At 43.1% G+C, this 21,971-nt stretch overlaps 3 protein-coding genes and 1 long non-coding RNA gene across 7 annotated transcripts; 2 read left to right on the top strand and 2 right to left on the bottom strand.

Annotated features, from left to right (window-relative positions):
* Positions 1-9,147: 9,147 nt before the first annotated feature.
* LOC126519949 (sesquipedalian-1-like) lies at positions 9,148-16,786 on the bottom strand. Of its 3 annotated transcripts, none has more exons than XM_055065554.2 (4): positions 15,836-16,786; positions 14,021-14,109; positions 13,260-13,504; positions 9,148-9,699 (listed from the first exon to the last, which is right to left on the bottom strand). In XM_055065554.2, exons 3-4 carry the CDS (start codon positions 13,497-13,499, stop codon positions 9,190-9,192), a joined length of 750 nt encoding a protein of 249 aa, XP_054921529.1. In that variant the 5' UTR covers positions 13,500-13,504; positions 14,021-14,109; positions 15,836-16,786; the 3' UTR covers positions 9,148-9,189. The 3 variants fall into 3 exon arrangements, with proteins under 3 accessions (XP_054921529.1, XP_054921530.1, XP_050025167.1); XM_055065555.2 differs by lacking the exon at positions 15,836-16,786 and adding an exon at positions 14,766-14,915; XM_050169210.3 differs by lacking the exon at positions 14,021-14,109.
* LOC129382136 (uncharacterized) lies at positions 9,706-13,315 on the top strand. Its single transcript, XR_008610216.1, has 3 exons — positions 9,706-10,326; positions 12,459-12,542; positions 13,232-13,315. It is a non-coding gene; the product is annotated as an uncharacterized lncRNA (long non-coding RNA).
* Positions 16,787-18,363: 1,577 nt separating the features above from the next.
* Positions 18,364-20,163, top strand: LOC126519981 (uncharacterized). 2 transcript variants are annotated; one of them, XM_050169212.3, is made up of 5 exons: positions 18,364-18,674; positions 18,880-19,126; positions 19,436-19,609; positions 19,675-19,767; positions 19,836-20,163. In XM_050169212.3, the coding sequence occupies exons 1-5, from the start codon at positions 18,530-18,532 to the stop codon at positions 20,143-20,145; spliced, it is 969 nt and encodes a 322-aa protein (XP_050025169.2). In that variant the 5' UTR covers positions 18,364-18,529; the 3' UTR covers positions 20,146-20,163. The 2 variants fall into 2 exon arrangements, with proteins under 2 accessions (XP_050025169.2, XP_054933780.1); XM_055077805.2 differs by having other exon boundaries at positions 18,880-19,609.
* LOC126519965 (uncharacterized) lies at positions 20,159-21,621 on the bottom strand. The gene has a single exon (XM_050169211.2). It carries the CDS (start codon positions 21,425-21,427, stop codon positions 20,273-20,275), a length of 1,155 nt encoding a protein of 384 aa, XP_050025168.1. The 5' UTR covers positions 21,428-21,621; the 3' UTR covers positions 20,159-20,272.
* Between the last annotated feature and the right edge of the window lie 350 nt (positions 21,622-21,971).

The raw sequence follows: 21,971 nt of genomic DNA, 5'->3' as shown, positions 1-21,971 counted from the left end.
AGAACAGTTAACCTGCTATCAAGTCTAAGCCATACAGGCCAAGTAACATGTGCTCTAACAAGTTGTGTGTGCTTTCTTTAAATATTTTTCATGTAAACCACCCTTTGCATTGGAATATTCACTCATGGTAGTTATTTGTTTTTTGTCAATGCTCTTACTGAATAAAATGTTCAAAAATACAAGCTCAAAGTCCCAGAAGAAAGAAAAGACAAGGAAAGATAGGGAGGGGGATACTAGTTCTTTTCACGAATATCTAGGCTCTACATCTAGTTCTTTTGTAAATGCCACCTTTCATTCAGTGTTTATGCTATTGCAGTGCCAGTGGTGTAGGAGTAAATAATGTCCATACTCGAGGATAACTTTCTGTGGAAATGAAGAGAAAGCTACTGGGGCAGAGCCTCTGTATGTGTTACCGCAGCAGGTAGTCAGACAGGCTGTGCTAGGGCTTGTGGTTTCTTGGAACACATGCTGAATCAGTAACTTCCATGTGCAACAGTTTCACTTTTGCAAAAGACTGGGAAGAGTTACAAAACAAGCCAGATCTAACACTCGGTGGTGTATTTTGTCTTGCTTTTTGTAAATAAGGAGTTTGTTTTCTCTTTCCCAGCTTAAACAAACAAGAATGCTCTTGCGCGAGCACTCTTGTGTGGTCTTTGCCTTCGTAGCTTTCCCTTTATTGCCGCAGAAAGCTGTCTGTGAGTATAGTGCAATATCTGCAATTTTGCCCTTAAGATCCACACGGAAATCTAGATCAAAGGTTGGTCATTAAACATTGTATTGCTCAGCTGATTTTGTCCAGAGAGAAAGGTCAAGTTAGGTTGGGGGAGGGCGTCATCTGCTGTCAGACACCACAGTCGTCTTGCTCAAGGCACAACCTCGTCTATGCCATGGCACATCAGCTCTTGGCCTTCCTTGGTGGCCTCTTTTGAGTACTATTTTGAGTTTGGTAATCTGACAAGAATCAGTGTATCAACTCTGACATGGCTGATGGCGACGGGAAATCTGCAATTATAGACTGTTTGCACAGACGTCATTGCAGATGCCATCTTTGGGTTATACCAGGTCGAGAAGCGACGTAAGCAAAAAACATGACGGCATGATAGGCATTTCTTATGTCGAATGTCAAAGCGATAACATTAGTCTGTTAAAAACAGAGATAACAAAGCGATAACAGTCTCTGTTAAAAAGCAAGACAGTGTGCACGTGATAATATGGTGCACTGACGTCATCGTAGCTGCCATGTATTGGTACTAGTCTGGTGAGAGCTGCCTCCGTCACGTCGCATGAAAATTACCTATTGGTGATAAGAGAACCAGACTTCCAATGTAGTGCTGTGCTACTAAACAATCTGACAGCATGTGTATGGACCTTGTAACTGTTGACAACTTGTGTGTGGCCTTTGACATGCAGCCACACAATCTCAAGCTTTCCCTTCATACCCTGTCATGCCCTTGTCCACACATAAACAAGATAATTTGACAATGTCGTTTCATTTTCCTATTTGAGTATTGATGCATTCACCAGTGACATCTTGATATCTTGCAGTAACCACATGCTCTGTGGGAGTTTGGTCTCATGGCACTGTGTGCACTCATGGAAAACACCTAACAACTAATAATGAGACAGTGATTTTCTACTGCTGCTATCTTTTTGCGAAATATGAAGCTAGCCACAAATTATGCATGTGAGTAAAAATCATGCAGACACCTAGTAAATTCTTGAAAGCAGAAAGCAAAATAACAGGTTGAAGTTGCCCCAACTTGTTTCCCCTTAATTTGTTTATATTAGGAAATCTCATCACTGTAACACCAATTGTTATAGTGCCTATGGAAAGGCTGTACTGTAGATACTGGATATGACACCTCAGCACTGTCTATCTGTCGAATAATTTGCACTTTCTGTAGCACCTTGGTTAGCTCGGCTAGTAGAGCGATTGTGCTAGGAAGGCGCTGCTGCCAGGTTCGATCCCTGGACCCTATGAAATTTTTCTTCAGCTGTGATACTTTATAAAAAAAACTACATGGTTTTGCTTCGCAACTTCATGCTACGTGTAGGTGGATCAAAAGCATCCTTTTCAGGCTCGAGCATATTGCAAGGTAATTGAGAAAGTGCTAGTTGATCACTAACACTTTTTTCATGTTGCTGTGTGTGGTGTAATGAATGTTGGCATCAGTTTCAATGAGCTCGATCAACTTACGTTATCTCTATGCACTGATAGCTCTACCTTTTGTCATTTGGTTGTCTGCTTCTGCAGGAATAAACTTTTGTGAGGAAAGTAAGTACATGCAATTGTATTTCCAAAAGACCATATTTCTTTTTCACTGTCATGTCTACTTTAGCATAGCCCCTTCAGTCATGGTGTACATTTTTGCACACTTGTTTTGCCAATACTGTCCAGTAGTGGCAAGGAAAAACCATGGACATTGAAATGCAGGCAAATTGAATGCCCTATGTGACGCCATCTCAATTTAGGCTGCAAAGTCCAACTTGGCCACTTCACCGAAGGCACTACCATGTCTGACGGAATGTTCGACATGCCGCATTCTGCCAGTAATGGTGAAGGAATAGTTATTCCTTCATCGTAATGGGGGCCTGCATGTGCTTCTCATCTGCTTGAGCCAGTGATCCTATTCTTGTGGAAACGTGACTGTGTGCACACCATCAATATTTAATTACTCTGCAATTACAAGGACTTGCTAGAAGATTCACAAAGAATCACCCTACCATGTTGACTTCCTCTAGGTAGAGCCTGCCACACTTGGGAATAAAATTAAGCAATTTTCAGATATTGACAGTGCATTATAAATAGTGACTCAAGGGTATATCCATGCGAGGAGCTAGTTGGCAATAGGAAGTTTTATGGAAAAATAAAAGCACAAGAGTTTGTTCAAGATACTGCTTATTATAAAATTGTCATTTGTGGAAATGTGTCCCTAATTTGTACAGAAGTGAGAAATTATATTTCGTTAAATTAAGCAGAGTGAAATTTTGTTGTCAGATGTTCATCTTGAAATGCAGGTATTTGCACCTTGTGCTTACATAAAATGGAGCTATGTATTTCAGTCTTTCACTCCTTCATTCAGCTTATTGTAAATGTTCTTTATGCTGGGCACCAATGCATAGCCAATAGCAAGGCCTTGCAATGTGCTTCCCTTCTGCCCAGCTTGAGCCACTTCAGCTTTTGCAGGAGCACAGCATTCCTTAGCGCTGTGCTTTACTGTGACAACTTTTTTTATTGCACATATGTCCTCAGTTAACCAAGTATTAGTGTTGCACCGTACGAGGGGAAGACTGGAAACTACTGCAAGCTCATTTCCTTGTATTGACGACACAAAGTGCAAAAGAAAAGCAGTGATGTCGCATGGTAGCTGCCGAAACTAGCTGCATTTGTTGGGAAGTGGGCTGCACAAGGCCTGCAATACCTTATGTTGTGCTTTGGTGCACATTCATGTGATGCCAAAACTTGTTGCACAATTAATGTGATAATTTGGGTTGTTATTCTGCAGTGAATGCAATCCCTCGGGACAACCATGCTGGAAAACTAGGCCACAATGTCTGCAAGTGTGTTTTATTGCAACATTTGGTGATTCAATGTGACGGGACTGCCAGCAAGACCAGTTTGTTGAAACTGTAAGCCGATTTGCAGCGAGTTAGTCGACCATACCTTCTAAGGAACTTTTACAAGGTTTGGGAATTGCAAACGAACAAGCCCAATGTGTAAATCATATGGTAATGATTGTGTTTTCAAAATATTGCACCTATATCTACAAAGCAGCTGAAAATACAAAGGAAATCTTGTGTGCTCTTATTTTCTGAGCAGATAATTGGACTGTGAGCAATTATATTGCAGGCCTCGCATTGACGTCACACTAACAAGCAACCGGATGCTGAATGTTCACTGGGTATGACAGTTCACATTGAAGCAGTTCCCAGTTGGAATCATTCTGTCAAATGGGTGGCACTTCATAATTTTTTAATAGTACAAAGTGATTCAACAAAAGTTGCTTGCATTTAAAACAGCAGCTCAATAGTTGTGTGCCTGATCCAAGTAAGTTGCGCTACATAGGCTACTGGAAAACGGGACGTGAAACATGGTTATACTAAGAGCATGCCAGCCAACTTAAAAAAAAAAGGAAAAAATCAAGAGGCAGACAGACAAAGCAACAGGAAGGTGGCTGGATGACAGGAAGGCGACAGGAAGATGGTTTTGTTTATGCCTGCCTCTTGATTCTTTCCCTTTTTCAAGTTTGCTGGCGTTCTCCTAGCATAAACATACACCAACTAGCCCAACAAGTCACTCTTAAAAGATGAAACAAGGTGTGCACTTCGTTTCCAGTTTTGCTCAGCACCAGTTCTGTCGTATATGTTCCTTTTCAACTTTGTGCTCTGTACTGTTAGAACACTGTCAGCCATCTTGTTCCTTCCACAATTCGTCTCGTTTTCCATTAACCTGCGTAACGTCAATTACTTAAATATATGGAAGAGCAACAAGCCCCTTCTACCTGCTGTTCTGCCAATATTCAGTTATAAACAGTAATAAATGTCTTAGTGGTAAAATGTATGCCAACAAACACTCTTTTACTATCCACATTAGGTTCTTTCATGCGACCACACCTCTACATCTTTTGTTCAATGTGCTATAGCGGCAGTAAAGATCTCACAACTTCAACAGGAAGTATAGTGCAAACACAGCACCGCAGACTGAGAAAGTGCTGAGCAAGCACCCATTATTTAATGGTACCCACTACTGGCCTTGCATTTCCTAACATGCACCCACAACCTACTTTGGCAAGTTATGAAAACTACAAAATGATAAAGTGCTTGCCTGCCATTTGAATGGAGTAGTAACACATGAAGTTTCCAGCACACCACAGGGCTACTTTGCCCTTTCCTGCGAGTGCAGGGATTTAACATTTTGTTCAGACATCCAAGGCTCACTCAATGGCCCTTGTGATTAAAAGACTTGCAAGCTGTTGGCAATTGCCAAGTCTTTTTAATAACATTTGGAAGTTCTTTTCATGCTAGGAGCATAGCTTTATTTTTGTGCATTTTAGCCCCGGGTAGACAGCAACAAGTTTTAGCGTATGCCAGCTGGTTGTGATGCAAAGTCTTAGAACTAGACAGAGTCAATCATGTTGATTTCTCTATCTGCATCTAGGCCATGCTATTAAATGAGCACGTGCCCCATTTTTTTCTTTTGATTAACAAAATTGGGTGTATGCTTGTTCGTAATTTCACTGTAATTAATCATCTTGCATCATTTTTGTTAGAAATATTACGGTTAGCAACTTGCAGGGCAGTAAAGACAAGATTTGTGGGATAAGTGGTTGATTGCAATGTCTGCATGCAAGAATCACAAAACAATACAATGGGTAGGTGGTGTGGTGTATCATTCCAGCTCTTTGTTGTTTGTTCCTTGTACTAAATGAAGCCAGCATTATTTGAATGCAAGGTGCTTTATGACATCCCAAGCATCAGGAAAACCAGAGCTGTATTCTGTAGAAGCATCTGGTTCAGTAAAGCTTTCAAAACTATATGAACTACTAAAATAAAGAATGCTTCAATATACTGCACACACAACAGTTTATCATGGCACACTTCTCGCATTGTTACATGCACATTGCAAGAAATTGAAAAGGGACACATAGAAAAACTTATTTTTGACCTAGTTGGTGCTATTAAAGGATATGCTTACTACTAGAAAGATGATCCAGAAACCGGAACAATAATGCCAACAAGATAACATGTGCAGAATGCAACATTGTAATGACATGGTGTGTGAAAGGTACAACAATCAATGGCTACTGGGACAACCAGTTGTTGAAAAATGTAAATTCAGAAATGTACACCATAATGAAGTTTCGATGATGCAGCTTGACCTCCACTACCCAGTATGATTCCTAAATCACCTTTTTGGTGCAAATAAGGCGATATGAGCATTCTATGTCAGTCACCTCGTCTATATATTCCCGCATTTGTGCATAGAATAAACTAGTTGGATGTTACCGTCTGTGCCGTAATTATTGTTCTCGCCTGTGGCTGTCCTTTTAGCAGTAAACATGTCCTTTAGTAGGCCTGCTGTTTGCTGTCATTATAAAAAAACCCCGACTCCATTGACTTTCGCATTCACTTAACTTAATCACTGTGACAGCAGTCATGAGCCCTCAATTCTCGATGCATTTCGACTCTCACATTATGACGATCACAGGGACCCTGATCACGAGAAGGAAATTTGCAAAAGAATAAAAATGGGCTGCAGTTCATACAGCAGGCATTACCAAATCATTATTTGGAGGTTGCCACTGTCATTTAAAAGTGTACAATTAATACATTCTACCGGTATTAACATATGAGGTGGAAACTTAGAGGTTAACAAGAACGCTCGAGAATGAGTTAAGGACAGTGCAAAGAGCACTGGAACGAAAACATTTTAGGCATAATGTTAAGAGGTGGGAACAGAGCGGTGTGAATCAGAGAGCAAATAGGGATAACCAATATTCTAGTTGACTTTAAAGGGAGAGAATGGAGCTGTGCAGGCCATGTAATGTGTAGGGGAGATAACAGGTGGACCATTAGAGTTACAGAATGGATGTCAAGGGAAGGGAAGTGCAGCCTAGGATGGCAGAAAATTAGGTGGGCTGATGAAATTAGGAAATTTGCAAGTGCAAGTTGGGATCAGGTATCAAAGGACAGGGGTAGTTGGAGATCGCTGGTAGAGGTATTAGTCCTGCAGTGGACATAAATATAGGCTAATTATGATGATTATTATGAAGATAACGATCCTCGAGTACTACTGGAAAACTTTGAGAGGACTCTAGCGCCAAATGAAGAACTCCTTAAAATCAAGAGGCTCCCCCACAACCTGAAGAAGCATGCAGCAGAAAACCTGCAATATCATTTCTCATTTGCAAGCAGATAATCAAAACGTGCCCGCTTAGTGAGCCCTCCAGAAAGTGGCCTTTACCGGGTTTGGCTTTACTCATCACATTTGATCCACAGGCCCGCAACTTATCACCTTGCAGGACGACGTGAATACCAGTGGAGAGAGTGTTGCAATGCACATGCACTAAAGTTGCAGGCACTGCCTAAACCAACACTATTGTATGACACATTAGATGATCTCGTCAGATAATTGATTGAGTTGCTTAACTTCAAATGAATGTTGCAGATATGCTACGTAATTAATTAATCAATAAACGGATATCAAATATCACAAAGGTATTCTTGTGTTGGATGCGACTTTGTTATAACAATGTTCAATGGTGTTATTTGCATACTTGTGCAAAGTGGCAGCAGTATAAAAACACACGAATGTTGATACAATTCCAGGCAAACTTGCTCTGATATGTCTCTTTTTTACGTTAGTTGTACTATTTATTGTATTTACAGAAAAGGACAAAGGCGGGTGGGGGATGTTGTGGCTGGAGGGAAAGGAAAGGCAATGGGTATCGTAACTGTCTCACTTTCCTGTGACGCCTGAACTCTCTTGTGGTCTTGGGAAGAAAACAAACTGTGCTGTGCATGAACAAAAGCACGATGGAATGAACATGTCCAGCTAATAACTGATGTTTATGGTAAAAGTGTTGGCAACAATCGACTTTGAGTAATAACTGATATCCAGTAACTTGCTACAGGTGATGCAGTGAGCAGTAGGGTGTGTACCAAGAAAATAGGCATATTATGTGTAACTGGCATTAGATTACATGTGAAAAAAACTTTGTTATTCAAGCTACTATGAAGTAAACCACAATGGTCAGTGCCTGCTTGCCTGTTAGTCTTCTTTTACTTCTGTATGCAAAAGCAGAGACCTTGTTTTAGGTGTCACCTTTCTGTTTAGCTGGTGACTTGTCACCATTTGTTACTTATGGCGCTATTTAGAAGCAGTGCAACAACATAAGTGGCGCAGAGCAATGTCATCAGTTTACACAGTTCCACTACAAAAAACAAACAGAAGACTTGTATTTTTGCACACAAATTTCCATGCCTGATTGCACATACCTGCTCCTACAGGACAATAACTTTTTCATGGGCGATTTGGTGTTTGCAGAACGACATGATATTGTAGAGCACAAAACTGGAAAAGAAAGATTCTCAGTGACAGACAGAATCTTGCTTTCCCGGCTTTCTGCGCTACAATATGATATCGTTTTGCTACCTACAGGTTTAGAGGGCTGCCCACAAAATTTTCCCTCTAGTGAAATTCTCCATGCCCCACTGCAAAAAAAAAAAAAAAAAAAAAAAAAAAAAAAAAAATATATATATATATATATATATATATATATAACCGCTCATACAGCATTGAATGCTAGAAGTTAAGCCTAGCACCTAAGATGAATAGCTCATGCATGCTAAGAAGGCATGATGACATACATGTAACACAAGCGCAACACAACTGACTGCAAATATTCCAGACGTTTTTCATGACTTTAAGAGCAACTTTAAGTGCGAAGGCTCCTAGCTTTTCATGAACACAACTTCGGGGGGAAAAGGGGGAGGGAGAAGAACAGCACAGCCGCTACAGCACAGAAAAGTCACTCGGGCATCAGTACAGCAGAAGATGCTGCTAGGCCATTGTGCTAGCCCTGCATCACCAACCTATATTAAGATATATCATCATCTTGGGGTCATTCTTGTATGCCATCACTTTGCGTGAGCAAACTCACATGCCAAAATAGTTGTGTGCGAGAAAAAGTGCAAGAAGGCATGTACGGGCTGCTGCAAAATTTCACTGGAGTTGCTACCGTGACCGTCCCTAGCTTCAGCAATGAATATAGCCACCATATTTCATTACACATGCAGCCAGGCCCATATGAACTGATAGCATAGAACCTTTCAGCAATACAGAAGACAAGAATTTATGTCAACATCACAAACCGACTAGCCTAAGTTAAGCTAGTTGCACTCAATGTGAGCTGGGTCTCCTTACACTGTGCTACATATAGAATGTATAGCCTCGCAATGACATTAAAAAATTTGCTGCTTTCCAGATGACTTGCATACTCTCCGGAAACTGCAACTTCCTCCAGACAGTGGAACAAGCAGACCGTACAAAAAGCAAAGGGCCTTTGGTCATACGAAGACTAATTAAATCATGCAATAAGCAGCACTAATATCTGGCCCAGATGGTCTGCAAATGTCTCCAGTTGATAAAAAAGAGAAATTGGGGTTCTTTATAGGATAAAACAGCTCTCAGAGATCGATGAGCAGATCTAAGCCACGCTCTTTCTCCTCTTTTCGCTTCCGCTCCTCTATGAGTTTCCGAAATCGCATTCCGTGCCGTCTATGAAGCTCGGCAAACGTGTACTTTGTTGATGACCGTGACGACACTGGGGTGCTAGTTGGGACACCGCTGCCTCGCTTGGCCGCTTCACTGCTGTCATTGCCACTACACCCGTCCTCCTTCCAGCGGTCAAAAGGGTTGAAACGTGCTGCCCGGCCTGATGGAGTATCTCGCACACACAGGCAGCTGTCAGAGCGGTTTCCAGGCAGCTGTCCTCCAATGAGCAGGGGCACAGTGTTGCCACATTTGGCAAGGCGCTCAGCCTCTGCTACTTGGCTGAGTTGACGCTGCAGTTCAGCAACCATGAGCTTCATGTAATCGTAAGACGCACATGCCAACGCTTTCATCCAAGCCTCCATTGACTCCTGTGTGTCGGCTGACAGCATGTACATCCGGTTTCCGGAGCCATGAAACACAACCTGCCACCCAGGGAAGAAACAACAGCTTTTACTGCCATGAACACATCTGCCACTCTATCTTTCAAACCTGCAGAGAAGACCACTACAGCTTCACTGTCAATCCTAAACATAGTGCTGCAAATGAAGATGGAGCTCCATAGTGATACTTAAATCGATGAGAACTATTCAAGGATATTTTAAAAGTAATTGCCCTCTTCCAAATATTTAATCAATGGAAGGGAAAAGAGCACGTAAAGGTAGCATAGACCTACAAAGAGAATCCATTTGAGTTTCTCAAAAAGAATGCCTCACAGTCGAAGAAAAATTCGCCCTGCTCCGGGTATCAAACCTGATACAACTAAGGCTGCCAACTCTCTAGTGGACAAAGTCGGAACAGCGGGGCTGGCCACTGCCAGGGGCCACCAGTCTGTATGTGGAAGCAAGCATTTTAATGCGATTAGCATTCTTTGGGAACTTCACCCAGTTTGCAGTATGCCTATATATTTGTCCTCAGCTAACCTCTTTATGCCAACTCGAATCACTGGGTATTAATGGTCTAATGAATAGAGAATCAGGCTGCTGTGCTGAGAGAACAGTATTTGAAACCAACTGTCGGACTAACTTGAATCAGTGGGGATGTGACAATGGGTGTGTGCTGCCTTTCACTGAACCTCTTTCCCGTCAACTTGTGTCACTGCGTATTTGCCACGGGGTATGTGCCAGTCTTCAATGAGAGAGAGAGAGAGAAAGAGAAAAGGAATCGTTTAAAATTTCTTGGGTGTTAAAAAGAATCAAACCCATGACACATGTTTTCAGACAATGTTGTCTTAATAAACAGGGTGTTTCATGTAACTTGAATCAAGGATTTTCGGGAAGTGGTTAACCGCAGCTGAATGAAATCGACATATGGTTTGCCGTCACGTGGCCCTCTTTAGAGTATCAGGGATGACGGTGCTTCCTTTCTATGTACTACCGCCAAAGATGCTGATGCACTGTGAAGCCGATGCCCAGAGCCGCGGCCGCTTACTTCGCCATGGTCCACACGCACAGATTTTTCACACAAAGGAAGGTTGAGAGCGCTGCAATACGATGCACACGAGCGCAGTCACATGGTTTTATTTCATATTTCGCTGGCTTTCTTTAAACGCCGAAAAAATCCCCACGCGGCATGTATGTTGCCACAAAAAATTGCATCGGTTGTTTTTGAATCACCTCTACAACGCAACGAAATGCACTTGGCTCTAAAGTGAATATTAAAAATTTTGCACAATTCATTTCAGTTAACTAATCAAACAGAATATAAGAAACACTCTAAGGAGTGCCACATGACGGCAAACCATATTCTGTTGGTTTCATTCAGCTACGGTTAACCACTTTCTTTAAATGCCTGGTTCAAATTACGCGAAACACCTTGTATGCTATTCATACATGCACCACAAGTGAACTTCACACCGGCGCCACTAGATGGTGCAGCGTATCCAGAGGGAAGCATGAGAGAGTAGCACGGTTGCAGTGCACGCCTTAAGCTTGACGTGTTTTGGCAGTAGGTATAAGGTGTGTTGCCACATTGCAGATAATCACAGATAATCACATAATCGTCGACAGTCATGTGGAGATGGTTTCCGCAGGAATTTCATATAGGCTAACACAGCTACCAATACAGATAGAGATGCCATGAACAGTCAGGGCCTACAGCAGAACTAGAACCATGACAAAAATGATATCGCCTGTATATTCATGACAATTCAACTAAAGAGAAGAACCAGATCGTCAGGCATGGTACAAAGGAAATTGTTTATAGATAACCTAAGAAAAAAAGTAAGAGTCGGGACATTTGGCCATATCAACAGGGTTGAGTCAGGACTTTTACTCGAAAGTGAGGACTGTACTGCTAAATTTGGGACAGTTGGTAATCCTAGGCACAACTGCCTTTCAGAGGACGTTGCACTACCAAGTGAGCTGACCAGAAGGCTAACGGATGACTGTGCATGCTTTCACGAAATTTTCTCGATGTTACAGATTCCAACAGGACTTTAATGCAAATCCAAACCAATAATTTCCTTGAATACCTTTCCTTAAAACACTTGGCTTAAAGTGTTGACTGCACTGGCTAAAACGCCAAGTGGAATGAAACTGTAGGCATTTTGCACGTGGCTATACATCTGCTAAAAATGAGATCTTAAATATTGATAGTGAAGAAAAAGTTAATTAAATTAAAGCCAAAACCATCATCTGATTATGAAGCATGCAGCGGTGGGTGACACTGGATTAATTTTGACCACCTGCAGTTCTTTATCGTGCACCCAATACGTGGTACACGGACGTTTTTGCACATCGTCCTTACCGAAATACGGCCGCCATGGCCAAAATTTGATCCCGCGACATCGAGCTTTAAGGAAAAGTTATAACACTTGTCCAATTGCTTACGTAAATAAAAAAAGTCAGGAATCTTAGCTTCAGCCGTCATGCAACCATGCATTTAACACAGCGTAGCTGCACAGTGGGATATGAGGAACAACGTAGTAGACGGATTAATGTTTATTACCTGGGACGGCATACTCGAGCAGTCACTTTTGGGGATATGATCACTTCTGAGAGATTTGGGTGACTTGGCACCAGACATGTCAATCGTATATTTCTGTGTCCAATATTGAGCCACATGAAACCTTGTGAAAGTGATCACATCCCAGAAAGCGACTGCTTGAGTATGCTGCCCCTGGGTTTCTTTAACATGCAACCAAAGTGTGGTAAATAAGCATTTTTACATTCTGCCTCCATAGGAATGCGGCTGCCATGGCCAAAAATTGAACCATTGACCTTGTGCTTAACTGCAGAGTACCATAACCCCTACACCATAGCAGCAGGTGAATACATTGTCTTTGTATAAGTGTGTGAATAGTATATTTTGAGACATAATCGAACATAAATCGAATAGTGCCAGAATCGAATCAAATATGAAATGCTTTTCGAATAGTTTTTGAATAATGAACAGCCATTATAACAACTAACATTTAACAATGTCCGCATTCCAGCATTCCTAACCTTTGCAAGTTTACATCATTACATTGCACATTATGAAGCATTGTTTACTAAAAGCCCCCCCACCTCCCACACAAACACACAGAGTAACTCTGTGGAGAGTGCAAATTATTACTGTACGGTCAGTAAAGTCTGGCTCCCTGATCAATGTAGCATGTTCCACTACGCTAGTTCTGATGTTTATGCAGGGATAATATTTATTGCACTTTTGCTCCAATTACGTTTAACTGCATACAGTTGACATTCCGAAATATTCGAAACTATTAGAAAAATATTTATATTTACGAATAGTGACAATTCTATTTCAAGACCGAATCACATAGGACACCATTCAATTTGGTATTTAATCGTATTGAATATATAGTGCCCTCCTTGTACGTTAATGCACTGGATGGTGAAATGTTCTTTTTTCTCTCTTGAAGTGTTGCGCAGACATTATGTTTATACTAACAGCTGCCCACACCTTTCTTCCCTTTTTGTGCTTTTTTTCGTCTATTCTTTCCGCAACAAGCAGGGTTCAGACAAGTGCAGGGAATGCCTACCTTGAAAGCAAACATCTCCTCATTCTCAGCCAGTTCAACAGTGCAGCCTTCAAGAATGACCACGCCCAATGGTTCCCGGTCAGTCTTCTTCTCAAAGTAGAACAGTAGGTTTCCCTTGAGAAGGAACCAGCGTCTCTGGTAAGCACGGTTGACTTCCCCACGCTTGAGCAGCCAGCCTTCCCGGTCGACTGGGCTTGAGCTTAGCGCAAAGCTCACCAGATTTTTGTCGTTTATCTTCATGGTCCCTGCACATCAGATACCAAAGAATGTGTTCCAGATCTTAAAAATTATGTTCTGCCCAATGCTGAAAAGATGGCTGGGGCCTCTTCTAGGTAAATATGTTCAAAATGTCAGCCACAAACAGATCAACATGACAAATGCAAGCAACATAACTATTAACAATAGAAACAATAATATATTACCAGATACAGATACCTCATTCTACTGATACTGCAGTTTTCGAATTGTAGCTGACTACTCCAACCTCAACTGTGCATACATAAAGCATTTGCATTGCAATGCATTTGACAAGAACTCCCTGGTCAAGAATGGCAGTTTGCTGATATCACTAAAAATGAAAGTTGTGATAGTTCACGCCTGATGGGCAGGAATTTGATGGACTACAAAGGAAGTTGAAAGGAAGCTAAAGACTGCACATTGAGCAGTCTAGGGGAACATAGGGGAAATTACTTGTGCTTAATAAATGAAATAAAGAAATGATAAATTAACAAAAAATGAAAGTGGATGAGAAAACAACTTGCCGCAAATGGGGAACAATTCCACAATCTTCGCATGCGAAGGTTGTGGGTAAAGTTGCAGCGGATTAGATGGACTCGTGAGATTACAAAACCTGCAAGCATAGTATGGAGTTAACTGAAGCAAGAACATATTTATTGGAGATCGCTTCATCCTGAAGTAGACATTGCTGATGATTATGGTGATATGACAGGGTTGTGGGCAGGTAGCAAGCAAGCTTCAGCTAGCACACAAGCACAATTAAGACTAGTACCTAGTCTGCAACAAAGAGGTGCAAGAGAGTGAGCAGGTTGGAATTATAACAGAGATATGAGTGCATGTATAAATGACAAATTATGTTTTAAGTACAAAGTGCAATCAACTTTTTCATAAGTGTAAATGGCATCTGCATGAAGCTCTCGATGCAATGTGCAGGCTGGCTATGCTTGAAGAGCAAACCTGCCAATACATAATGCACATGCTCATGAAGAACCAGATACACATGGCTGAAACCAGTATGGTAACCTTTACTATAATTTTTTGGCATCAGTGATCGGCAGTAAACATTACTGCTTGCGATATCAAAGAGAAATGTGTCTCAATGAAAACTCCGAGCACGAAGGAGGCTCCTGTCCATGCAGCGCAGCTCCAATAAATGCACATGCCATTGTTTTCCATCAGCAATGTAGGGGTGAACACGTGAGCTGTTCATTTTTTTGTAACCAAGGAACTCAACAGAACCATTAAAAGATGGTAAAAGAGTATACTAACAAACTTTTCTTTATTCAAGTGCCGGCTACTACCAATAATATCATAAGTTGGCTTTCGTTTGCCATTACTACATCCATTAAACTACACCTGTTCCACGATGCATTCTTCAAAGGCAGTGTAATGGGATCCAAAAGTACATGTTGCTGGGCTAGTCGGTGTTGAGTAGACCATATATATATATATATATATATATATATATATATATGATCGCTTGGCGTAAACAAGGACAGAAGGGAACAAGGGGAACGCCAACTTTCGACTGTTTAGTCTCATTATATATTAATGTATTGTATTGTTATTAATGTATTGTAATGGGGACAAGTTAATATGAGAGGGAACACCTAATCAGTGCTCAATGATTGCTAATTCAAACCTCACTTTTTGATAGCTGGAACTTTCTGCTGAAAAGATTGGGCTATGGTACCTCTTGGTTTTTGCACAAGTATAAACAAAAAGGAAACAGCTAAGCCATTGCCGTGCACTGACTTTTTTTTTTTTTTTTGCCATGTGTATTGTAGCAGTTGGAAGTTTTGCCGCTCAACTTACATAGGAGGGAAAAAAATATGGCTGAGTTTAATCAAAAAGCGGCCCGACATTCACATAAAAAAAAAGAACATCGAAATTGTTATGTCTCGCAACTAAAACACTCAAGCAATTTTCCTATAAGTTCTTCATTTAGCAGCTATAAGTTGCACGACAGCTGGTCAATAGAAAAAATTACGATCGCATATTCACCAAGAGGGATGTACTTTGAAAGCTTAATTTATTCACTTCATAATTTGCCTTCCCGTTTGCTCTTACAATTTGTTGCGATGATGCTTCACATAATGCCCTTAGAGGACGTCGTGTTACACGTTACCGAAAACTACATTTGATAACAGAATACCTGCCTGTTTTGTATCAACTTCACCTTACCAAATGTTACAGTCATCCCATGAGCAAGATCACTATGCACATGGCACCGCGACCGTTCAGCAGTCAACAGCATCCGGCCACAAGATGCGATTATTCGGCATACTGCAGTTTACCTGAGACAAATGTGTCGTAGAGCGACTAACGTTTTCGCTCACCTCAGCAGCCGCCCACTCCTGCAAAAAGGGCATCAGCAGGGTATGTGTAATGCAACGGTGGTACCGTGACAGTTCTCCCAAAACAACCTGCACGCCGCAGGGGTAATGCTAAATCCACGAATGTAGCACAAGCAGCATAAGTGATAAGGTGCTCCAACATAAGCAGACCACTGAAAATGCAGCCAGCACTAGTACACTCGCCAGCACGTAGCGGGTCACTACGGAAGTAGTGGTATGCTTTAGAGGAGAAACGAGTGATAACAATGGCTCTGAGGAGTCTTTCCCAGTCTGAAATATGTGACCTTGCGAAACACGAATTTGATGTACAGAAGTGAACAAACAAGCGGTCGCGTGCTTTTGATTCAGGGCTATCCGTATTCTTTGTACTTTGGTTCTTTGGATCGTCCCACTACTTTCGTGATCAATGCGTCTCTTGATAGTGGACGCGTGGGCGCGTTGGTGGCTGTGGATTCGTATCGATTTCTTTCTCTATGATTGTATTGGTCTTATTGATAGTATTGGGAACATGGGGGAAGGAATAAACTGAGAGCAGATGTTCATTTGAGGGATCGCCCAACGTCTGCGCGCAAACCACCTTGCGCAAACGTAAAAAAAAAAAAAAAAAAGAAACGAGGAAGGCCTCTGACGTCACTCTTTGCGAAGCTAAAGTGAAACCGGAAGTTGGCGTTGCTCCGCCATCGTGTCAGGCCAGTTCTCCCCTCTTGTTTACATTCCTCGCGAAAGCACGCCGCCATACGCTCTTAAGCAAAATTACACCCTTTTGCCGCACAACTAAAGCAAAATTACGCCCTTTGGGTCGTATCTTGCCACACAACAATAAGCGTCATCTGTCTTGTCCGCATTTACTTTCTTTAACGCGGCGAGCCCAGTACTTTCCAGTAACGAACGCCATGCGCGTTATCAGCATGACATAGCATTCCCGACAGGAAAGTAGCGGGCGCGGCGTTTTCAAGAAAGGAAATGCAAGAAGGCAGATGACGATTATCGTTGTGTGGCAGAGATACACCCCAAAGGGTGTGTAACTTTGCCTGCACTCTTCACTCTTAAAACGGTTGCACCCTTTGGGGTGTATATTTGTCCCACAACAATAATCGTCATCCGCCTTGCTTGCATTTACTTTCTTGAAAACTCGGCTCTCGCTACTTTCCTGTCGAGAAGCTGCGTCACACTGATAGTGCGCATGCCGTTCTTGACTGGGAAGTACCGGGCTCGCAGCGTTAAAGAAAGGAAACGCGGGCAAGACTGATGATTATTGTTGTGGGACAAGATAAGCCCCAAAGGGTGTAAATTTGTTTAACACTCTTAGAAAAATTTACACCCTTTGGGGCGTATCTTGTCCCATAACAATAATCGTCATCTGTCTTGCCCGCGTTTCCTTTCTTTAACGCTGCGAGCCCGGTACTTCCCAGTCACGAACGGCATGCGCGTTATCAGTGTGACGCAGCATTCTCGACAGGAAAGTAGCGAGCGCCGAGTTTCAAGAAAGGAAACGCAAGCAAGGCAGATGACGATTATTGTTGTGTGGCAAATATACATGCTAAAGGGAGTAAACGATTCTTACACTCTTAGAAAAAATTACACCCTTTGGGGCGTATCTTGTCCCACAACACTAATCGTCACCTCTCTTGTCCACATTTCCTTTCTTTAACGCGGCGAGCCCTGTAGTTTCCAGTAACGAACGGTATGCGCGTTATCAGCATGACAGCATTCCCGACAGGAAAGTAACGAGCGCAGCGTTTTCAAGAAAGGAAATGCGTACACACTCTAAGAAAAGGTTACGCCCTTTGGAGTGTATATTTGCCACACAACGATAATCGTCATCTGTCTTGCCCGCAGGGCAGATGACGATTACCGTTGTGGGACAAATATATACATCCCAAAGGGCGCAACCGTTTTAAGAGTGTACACTCTAAGAAAGTTTACACCCTTTGGAGTGTATGTTTGCCACACAACGATAATCGTCATCTGTCTTGTCCGCATGTCCTTTCTTTAACGCGGCGAGCCCGCTACTTTCCAGTAAAGAACGGCATGCGCGTTATCAGCATGACATAGCATTCCCGACAGGAAAGTTACGAGCGCAGCGTTTTCAAGAAACGAAATGCGGGCAACACAGGTGACGATTGTCATTGTGGGACAAGATAAGCCCCAAAGGGTGTAAATTTTTCTAAGAGTGCACACTCTACACTCTTAAAACGGTTGCACCCTTTGTGGTGTATATTTGTCCCACAACGATAATCGTCATCTGCCTTGCTTGCGTTTCCTTTCTTGAAAAATCGGCGCTCGCTACTTTCCTGTCGAGAATGCTACATCACACTGATAACGCGCATGCCGTTCGTGACTGGGTTGTACCGGGCTCGCAGCGTTAAAGAAAGGAGACGTGGGCAAGACATATGGCGATTATCGTTGGGGGTCAAGATACGCCCCAAAAGGTGTAAATTTTTCTAAGAGTGTAAAAACAGGTTTGCACCCTTTCGGTTGTATATCTTGGTCTCTTCGATTTGGCAGCACCGGCTGCACTAGTTCAGTGGGTGCAGCACCGCCATCCTCGTTTTTCTGGTGCAGCGCGCGCCCTCTACACTTTTCTCCTCGTTTTGTCAAGGTGCTGGCCAAGTGCTGCACGAGTTCTCGGCCGGCTTGCACGCGCTCCAGAGCAAGTGCAGAGAAAAGTGCAGCATGGCGTACTTGCCGCCCAGCCAAGAGCAGACGACGATGCATGTTTTCGTCCACGGCGTCCAGAAAGAAGTTAGGCTTGTCTACAAACCCGACGGCTCACCACTGGAGGACGTAAACGCAAATGGATATATATACGAGGCATCAGGCAAGTGGTGCTGCATGTTTTCGATGAAAGCATGGTTAGCGGGCAGTTTGTGCTTTATTCGTACTCGTGGCCACGTGTAGCGGTTGGCCACGATCAACGCATAGGTCCCCGTCTAATTGCGGCATTGATTTAGATCCATTTAGCATTTCTGAGATATCGTGCTGTGCTGTGTGCACATTCCAAATATTATGTTATGTCTTCGCAGACGGGCAGCGCGTAACACTCCGGTTCGTGGCCCAAGATTCACAGGCTGAAAATATTCCTCCTGTAACACGACCACCGACACCGGCCTGCGCCAGTGACGGCTTCGATGGAGTGGGGCCAGGCGCCTTTCCAACGGCATCCGCGTCCGCTGAAGAAACATCGGAGATATGGAGTACTCGCAAAACCAAGTTCTTCATCTCCAAGTACACGGAGATGAAGAACTTGGTTGGAAAGAGCAGAGAACTCCGGTACGTTGCCTTTTACGTTTCATTTGATGTTGCCACCAATATTATGAGCAACAATGAAGTGTACTGTCGTTTCTCAAATTTATACTTCCAACAATGTCAATGGAATGTTTTCATGCATACTTTGCAGGATTTGTTTAAGCTTAGTACATCAATTCTCATCTCAAGAGTGTTTGAAATGTGTGGCAGCCAGTATGCAAATATGATTTCAGAGTACCAGAAAGCGCCACACTTAAGTACTAAAGGTACCGCAAAATTTCAGTCACATGTAGCAGTGTGTTTTGTATTTAACTTGCTATGCTTTCATTTTAGCACAAGAAAGCTTCTGTGGGTGAGACTCACCGAGCTGATCAATAAGGAATTTATGTGCAATATGACCAGCACACAGATTGAAAATAAGTGGAAGTCACTTGACCGAGCATATAAGAGGAGCAAGAAGGAGAACAGTTCATCTGGTCACCACCGCGTGACCTGCGAATATGAAGAGTAAGTGTGCTCATTTACTATGGTATTCAATGGGGTTTTTCATTTGTGCATCACGCATTACACAGGGAACTGTCAGAGATACTTGAAAAGGAACACAGTATCAACCCAAGATTGCTTTTGGAGCCCGGAAAGGCAATCCTCCCCAGCGGATGCTCAGGGTAAGCGAACGACAGTTTTTGTGGAAAACCTGGAATTGGTGTGGCATCTGTGTGTATATTTTCTACAGGACAAGCACCACAGAAGCATCCGCCGAGCTTTTGCCTGTGCCAGTCGAGGACAGACTGTCTGCAACAGTTGAGGACAGCCCGGCCTCTAAAAGGAAACGCCACAGGAAGTCACAGCTTACTCCCCTTTTGGAGGTGCTGGAAAAAATGGGGCAAGCAAGAGAGAAGCAAGCCGAAGCGAGAGCTGAGGAACAAAAAGAAAGAAAAAAGTGGGAGGAAGAGCGGGCAAAGCGGCATGCAGACCGCATGGAGAGATTTGATCGCCTGCTAGATTTGATTGCAAAGCAACAAGGGTCGCAACAGGAAGAATAAAGTTGTCTTGCACTACCACTGCATGTTCAATTTATTTCAAATGAAAACATTCCTCATATATGAGACAAATCATTTTACAAAACACTTTTCCACATTGGCATGGCATTCACAGAGATGCGACATGTTCCTAGCACTGCTCCTTTGCAATGAACTCTCGCAGGGACTGACTGTAGCCTGGCAGGCTGCAGTCAAAATCCCCTTCACTGTCGTCATTACCCACATCTTCCTCTTGTGGTAAAGCTGTCAGCTCCTGGAAGAAGTCCCTCTCGCTGTTGCACAGGTTGTGGAGCACACACGCTGCCATGACTATATAGCAGGACTGCACAACAGTTTTGGCATCCACAAGGTACAACCTCCTGAAACGCTGTTTAAGCATGCCGAAGGTGTTCTCGATGGACACCCTCTGCTGGCTGTGTCGCTTATTAAAGTGTTTTTTCCAAGACGGAAATGAGGCTTCATTGTCCCTGAATGGAGTCATCAGCCAAGGCATCAGAGGATACGCACTATCCCCCAGAATGTAGTTTTCACCACATTCCAATGGCGCACGTGCGAAGAATGGGCTCTCCTTCAAAACGCGGGCATCGTGGACAGATCCAGGGAACCCAATGAAAACATTCAGAAAGCGATTCCTATCATCGCAAATCCCTTGTAAAATAATAGATGGCCACTTCTTGCGATTGAAATATGACTGCGTCGATTCGCTTGGAGTCAGGATCTGGATGTGCGAACCGTCGATGCAGCCGATGGCATTCCGTGGGCCTTTGCCTCCACTCTTGGCGAGGAAACCTGCCTTGATGCGACTCATTTCTGCACTGCTGGGCCAGCATATAACATCACCGCTAAGTGAGTGCAAAAAGTGGACGAACCGCGTCACGCATGCATGCACTGACGACTCTGCCACGTCAAACTTGTCTCCTATGGCGTACATCGACATTTGCGAGCCGACATACACAAGAGCAATTAGGCATGTCTTTTCAGCGGATATTTTTTGACGCCCTTGAAGCGCGTTTGGATAGAAGGTCGAAGCTCTGAATTGACCACTTAGCCAGTCAAATGTTTCTCTAGAGAGCCTGAACAATCTTTTAAACTCATGCTCATGATACCTGGTTATCACGTTCTCGTACCCCGGCACACGATTTGCATCTCTTCGTACCAACGCACAGGCTACCGAAACACACACATCGTCGAACTCGTCGTCGGAGTCAACGTGGATGTCACTGTAGTCGCAGTCGTCGTCGCTTTCCGAGTCCAATAGCTCCATGGCAATTTCAAAGAGGGCCATTTTACGTCGCAAGCGGTGCCAGCGATACACAACGTGCACGTAAAACACGTAAACAAAGCTATGCCTCTGCTAGGCCTGCACTTCCGTCTTCGTTTTGCAGTCGTGCGCTAGTGCGGCTCCAGCTGCACTTGCTGAACCGGCGCTGCCGGTGCTGCACCCGCTCGGCACCACTGCGGCACTTTTCAGAACTAGTGCAGCCAGTGCAAGCCAAATCGAAGAGACCTTCTGTCACACAACAATAATCGTCATCTGCCTTGCTTTCGTTTATTTAAAACGCCGCGCCCGCTACTTTCCTGTCGGGAATGATATATGTCATGCTGATAACGCGCATGCCGTTCGTTACTGGGAAGTACCGGACTCGCAGCGTTAAAGAAAGGAAATGCGGACAAGACAGATGACGTTTATTGTTGTGTGGCAAGATACGACCCAAAGGGTGTAATTTTGTTTTAGTGTGTATGCTGCAAAAGCCGAAAATACGTCATGTTTGTCATGTAAAAAAAAAGCGCATTGTTTTTTAGTTTGCACAAAACAAACTTTCTAGTGT

The sequence above is a fragment of the Dermacentor andersoni genome, chromosome 3, assembly GCF_023375885.2.
Source record: "Dermacentor andersoni chromosome 3, qqDerAnde1_hic_scaffold, whole genome shotgun sequence".
NCBI classification, from domain to species: domain Eukaryota; kingdom Metazoa; phylum Arthropoda; class Arachnida; order Ixodida; family Ixodidae; genus Dermacentor; species Dermacentor andersoni.
Note: the sequence above shows the minus strand (reverse complement) of the source record. Positions and strands in the feature narration are given on the sequence as shown.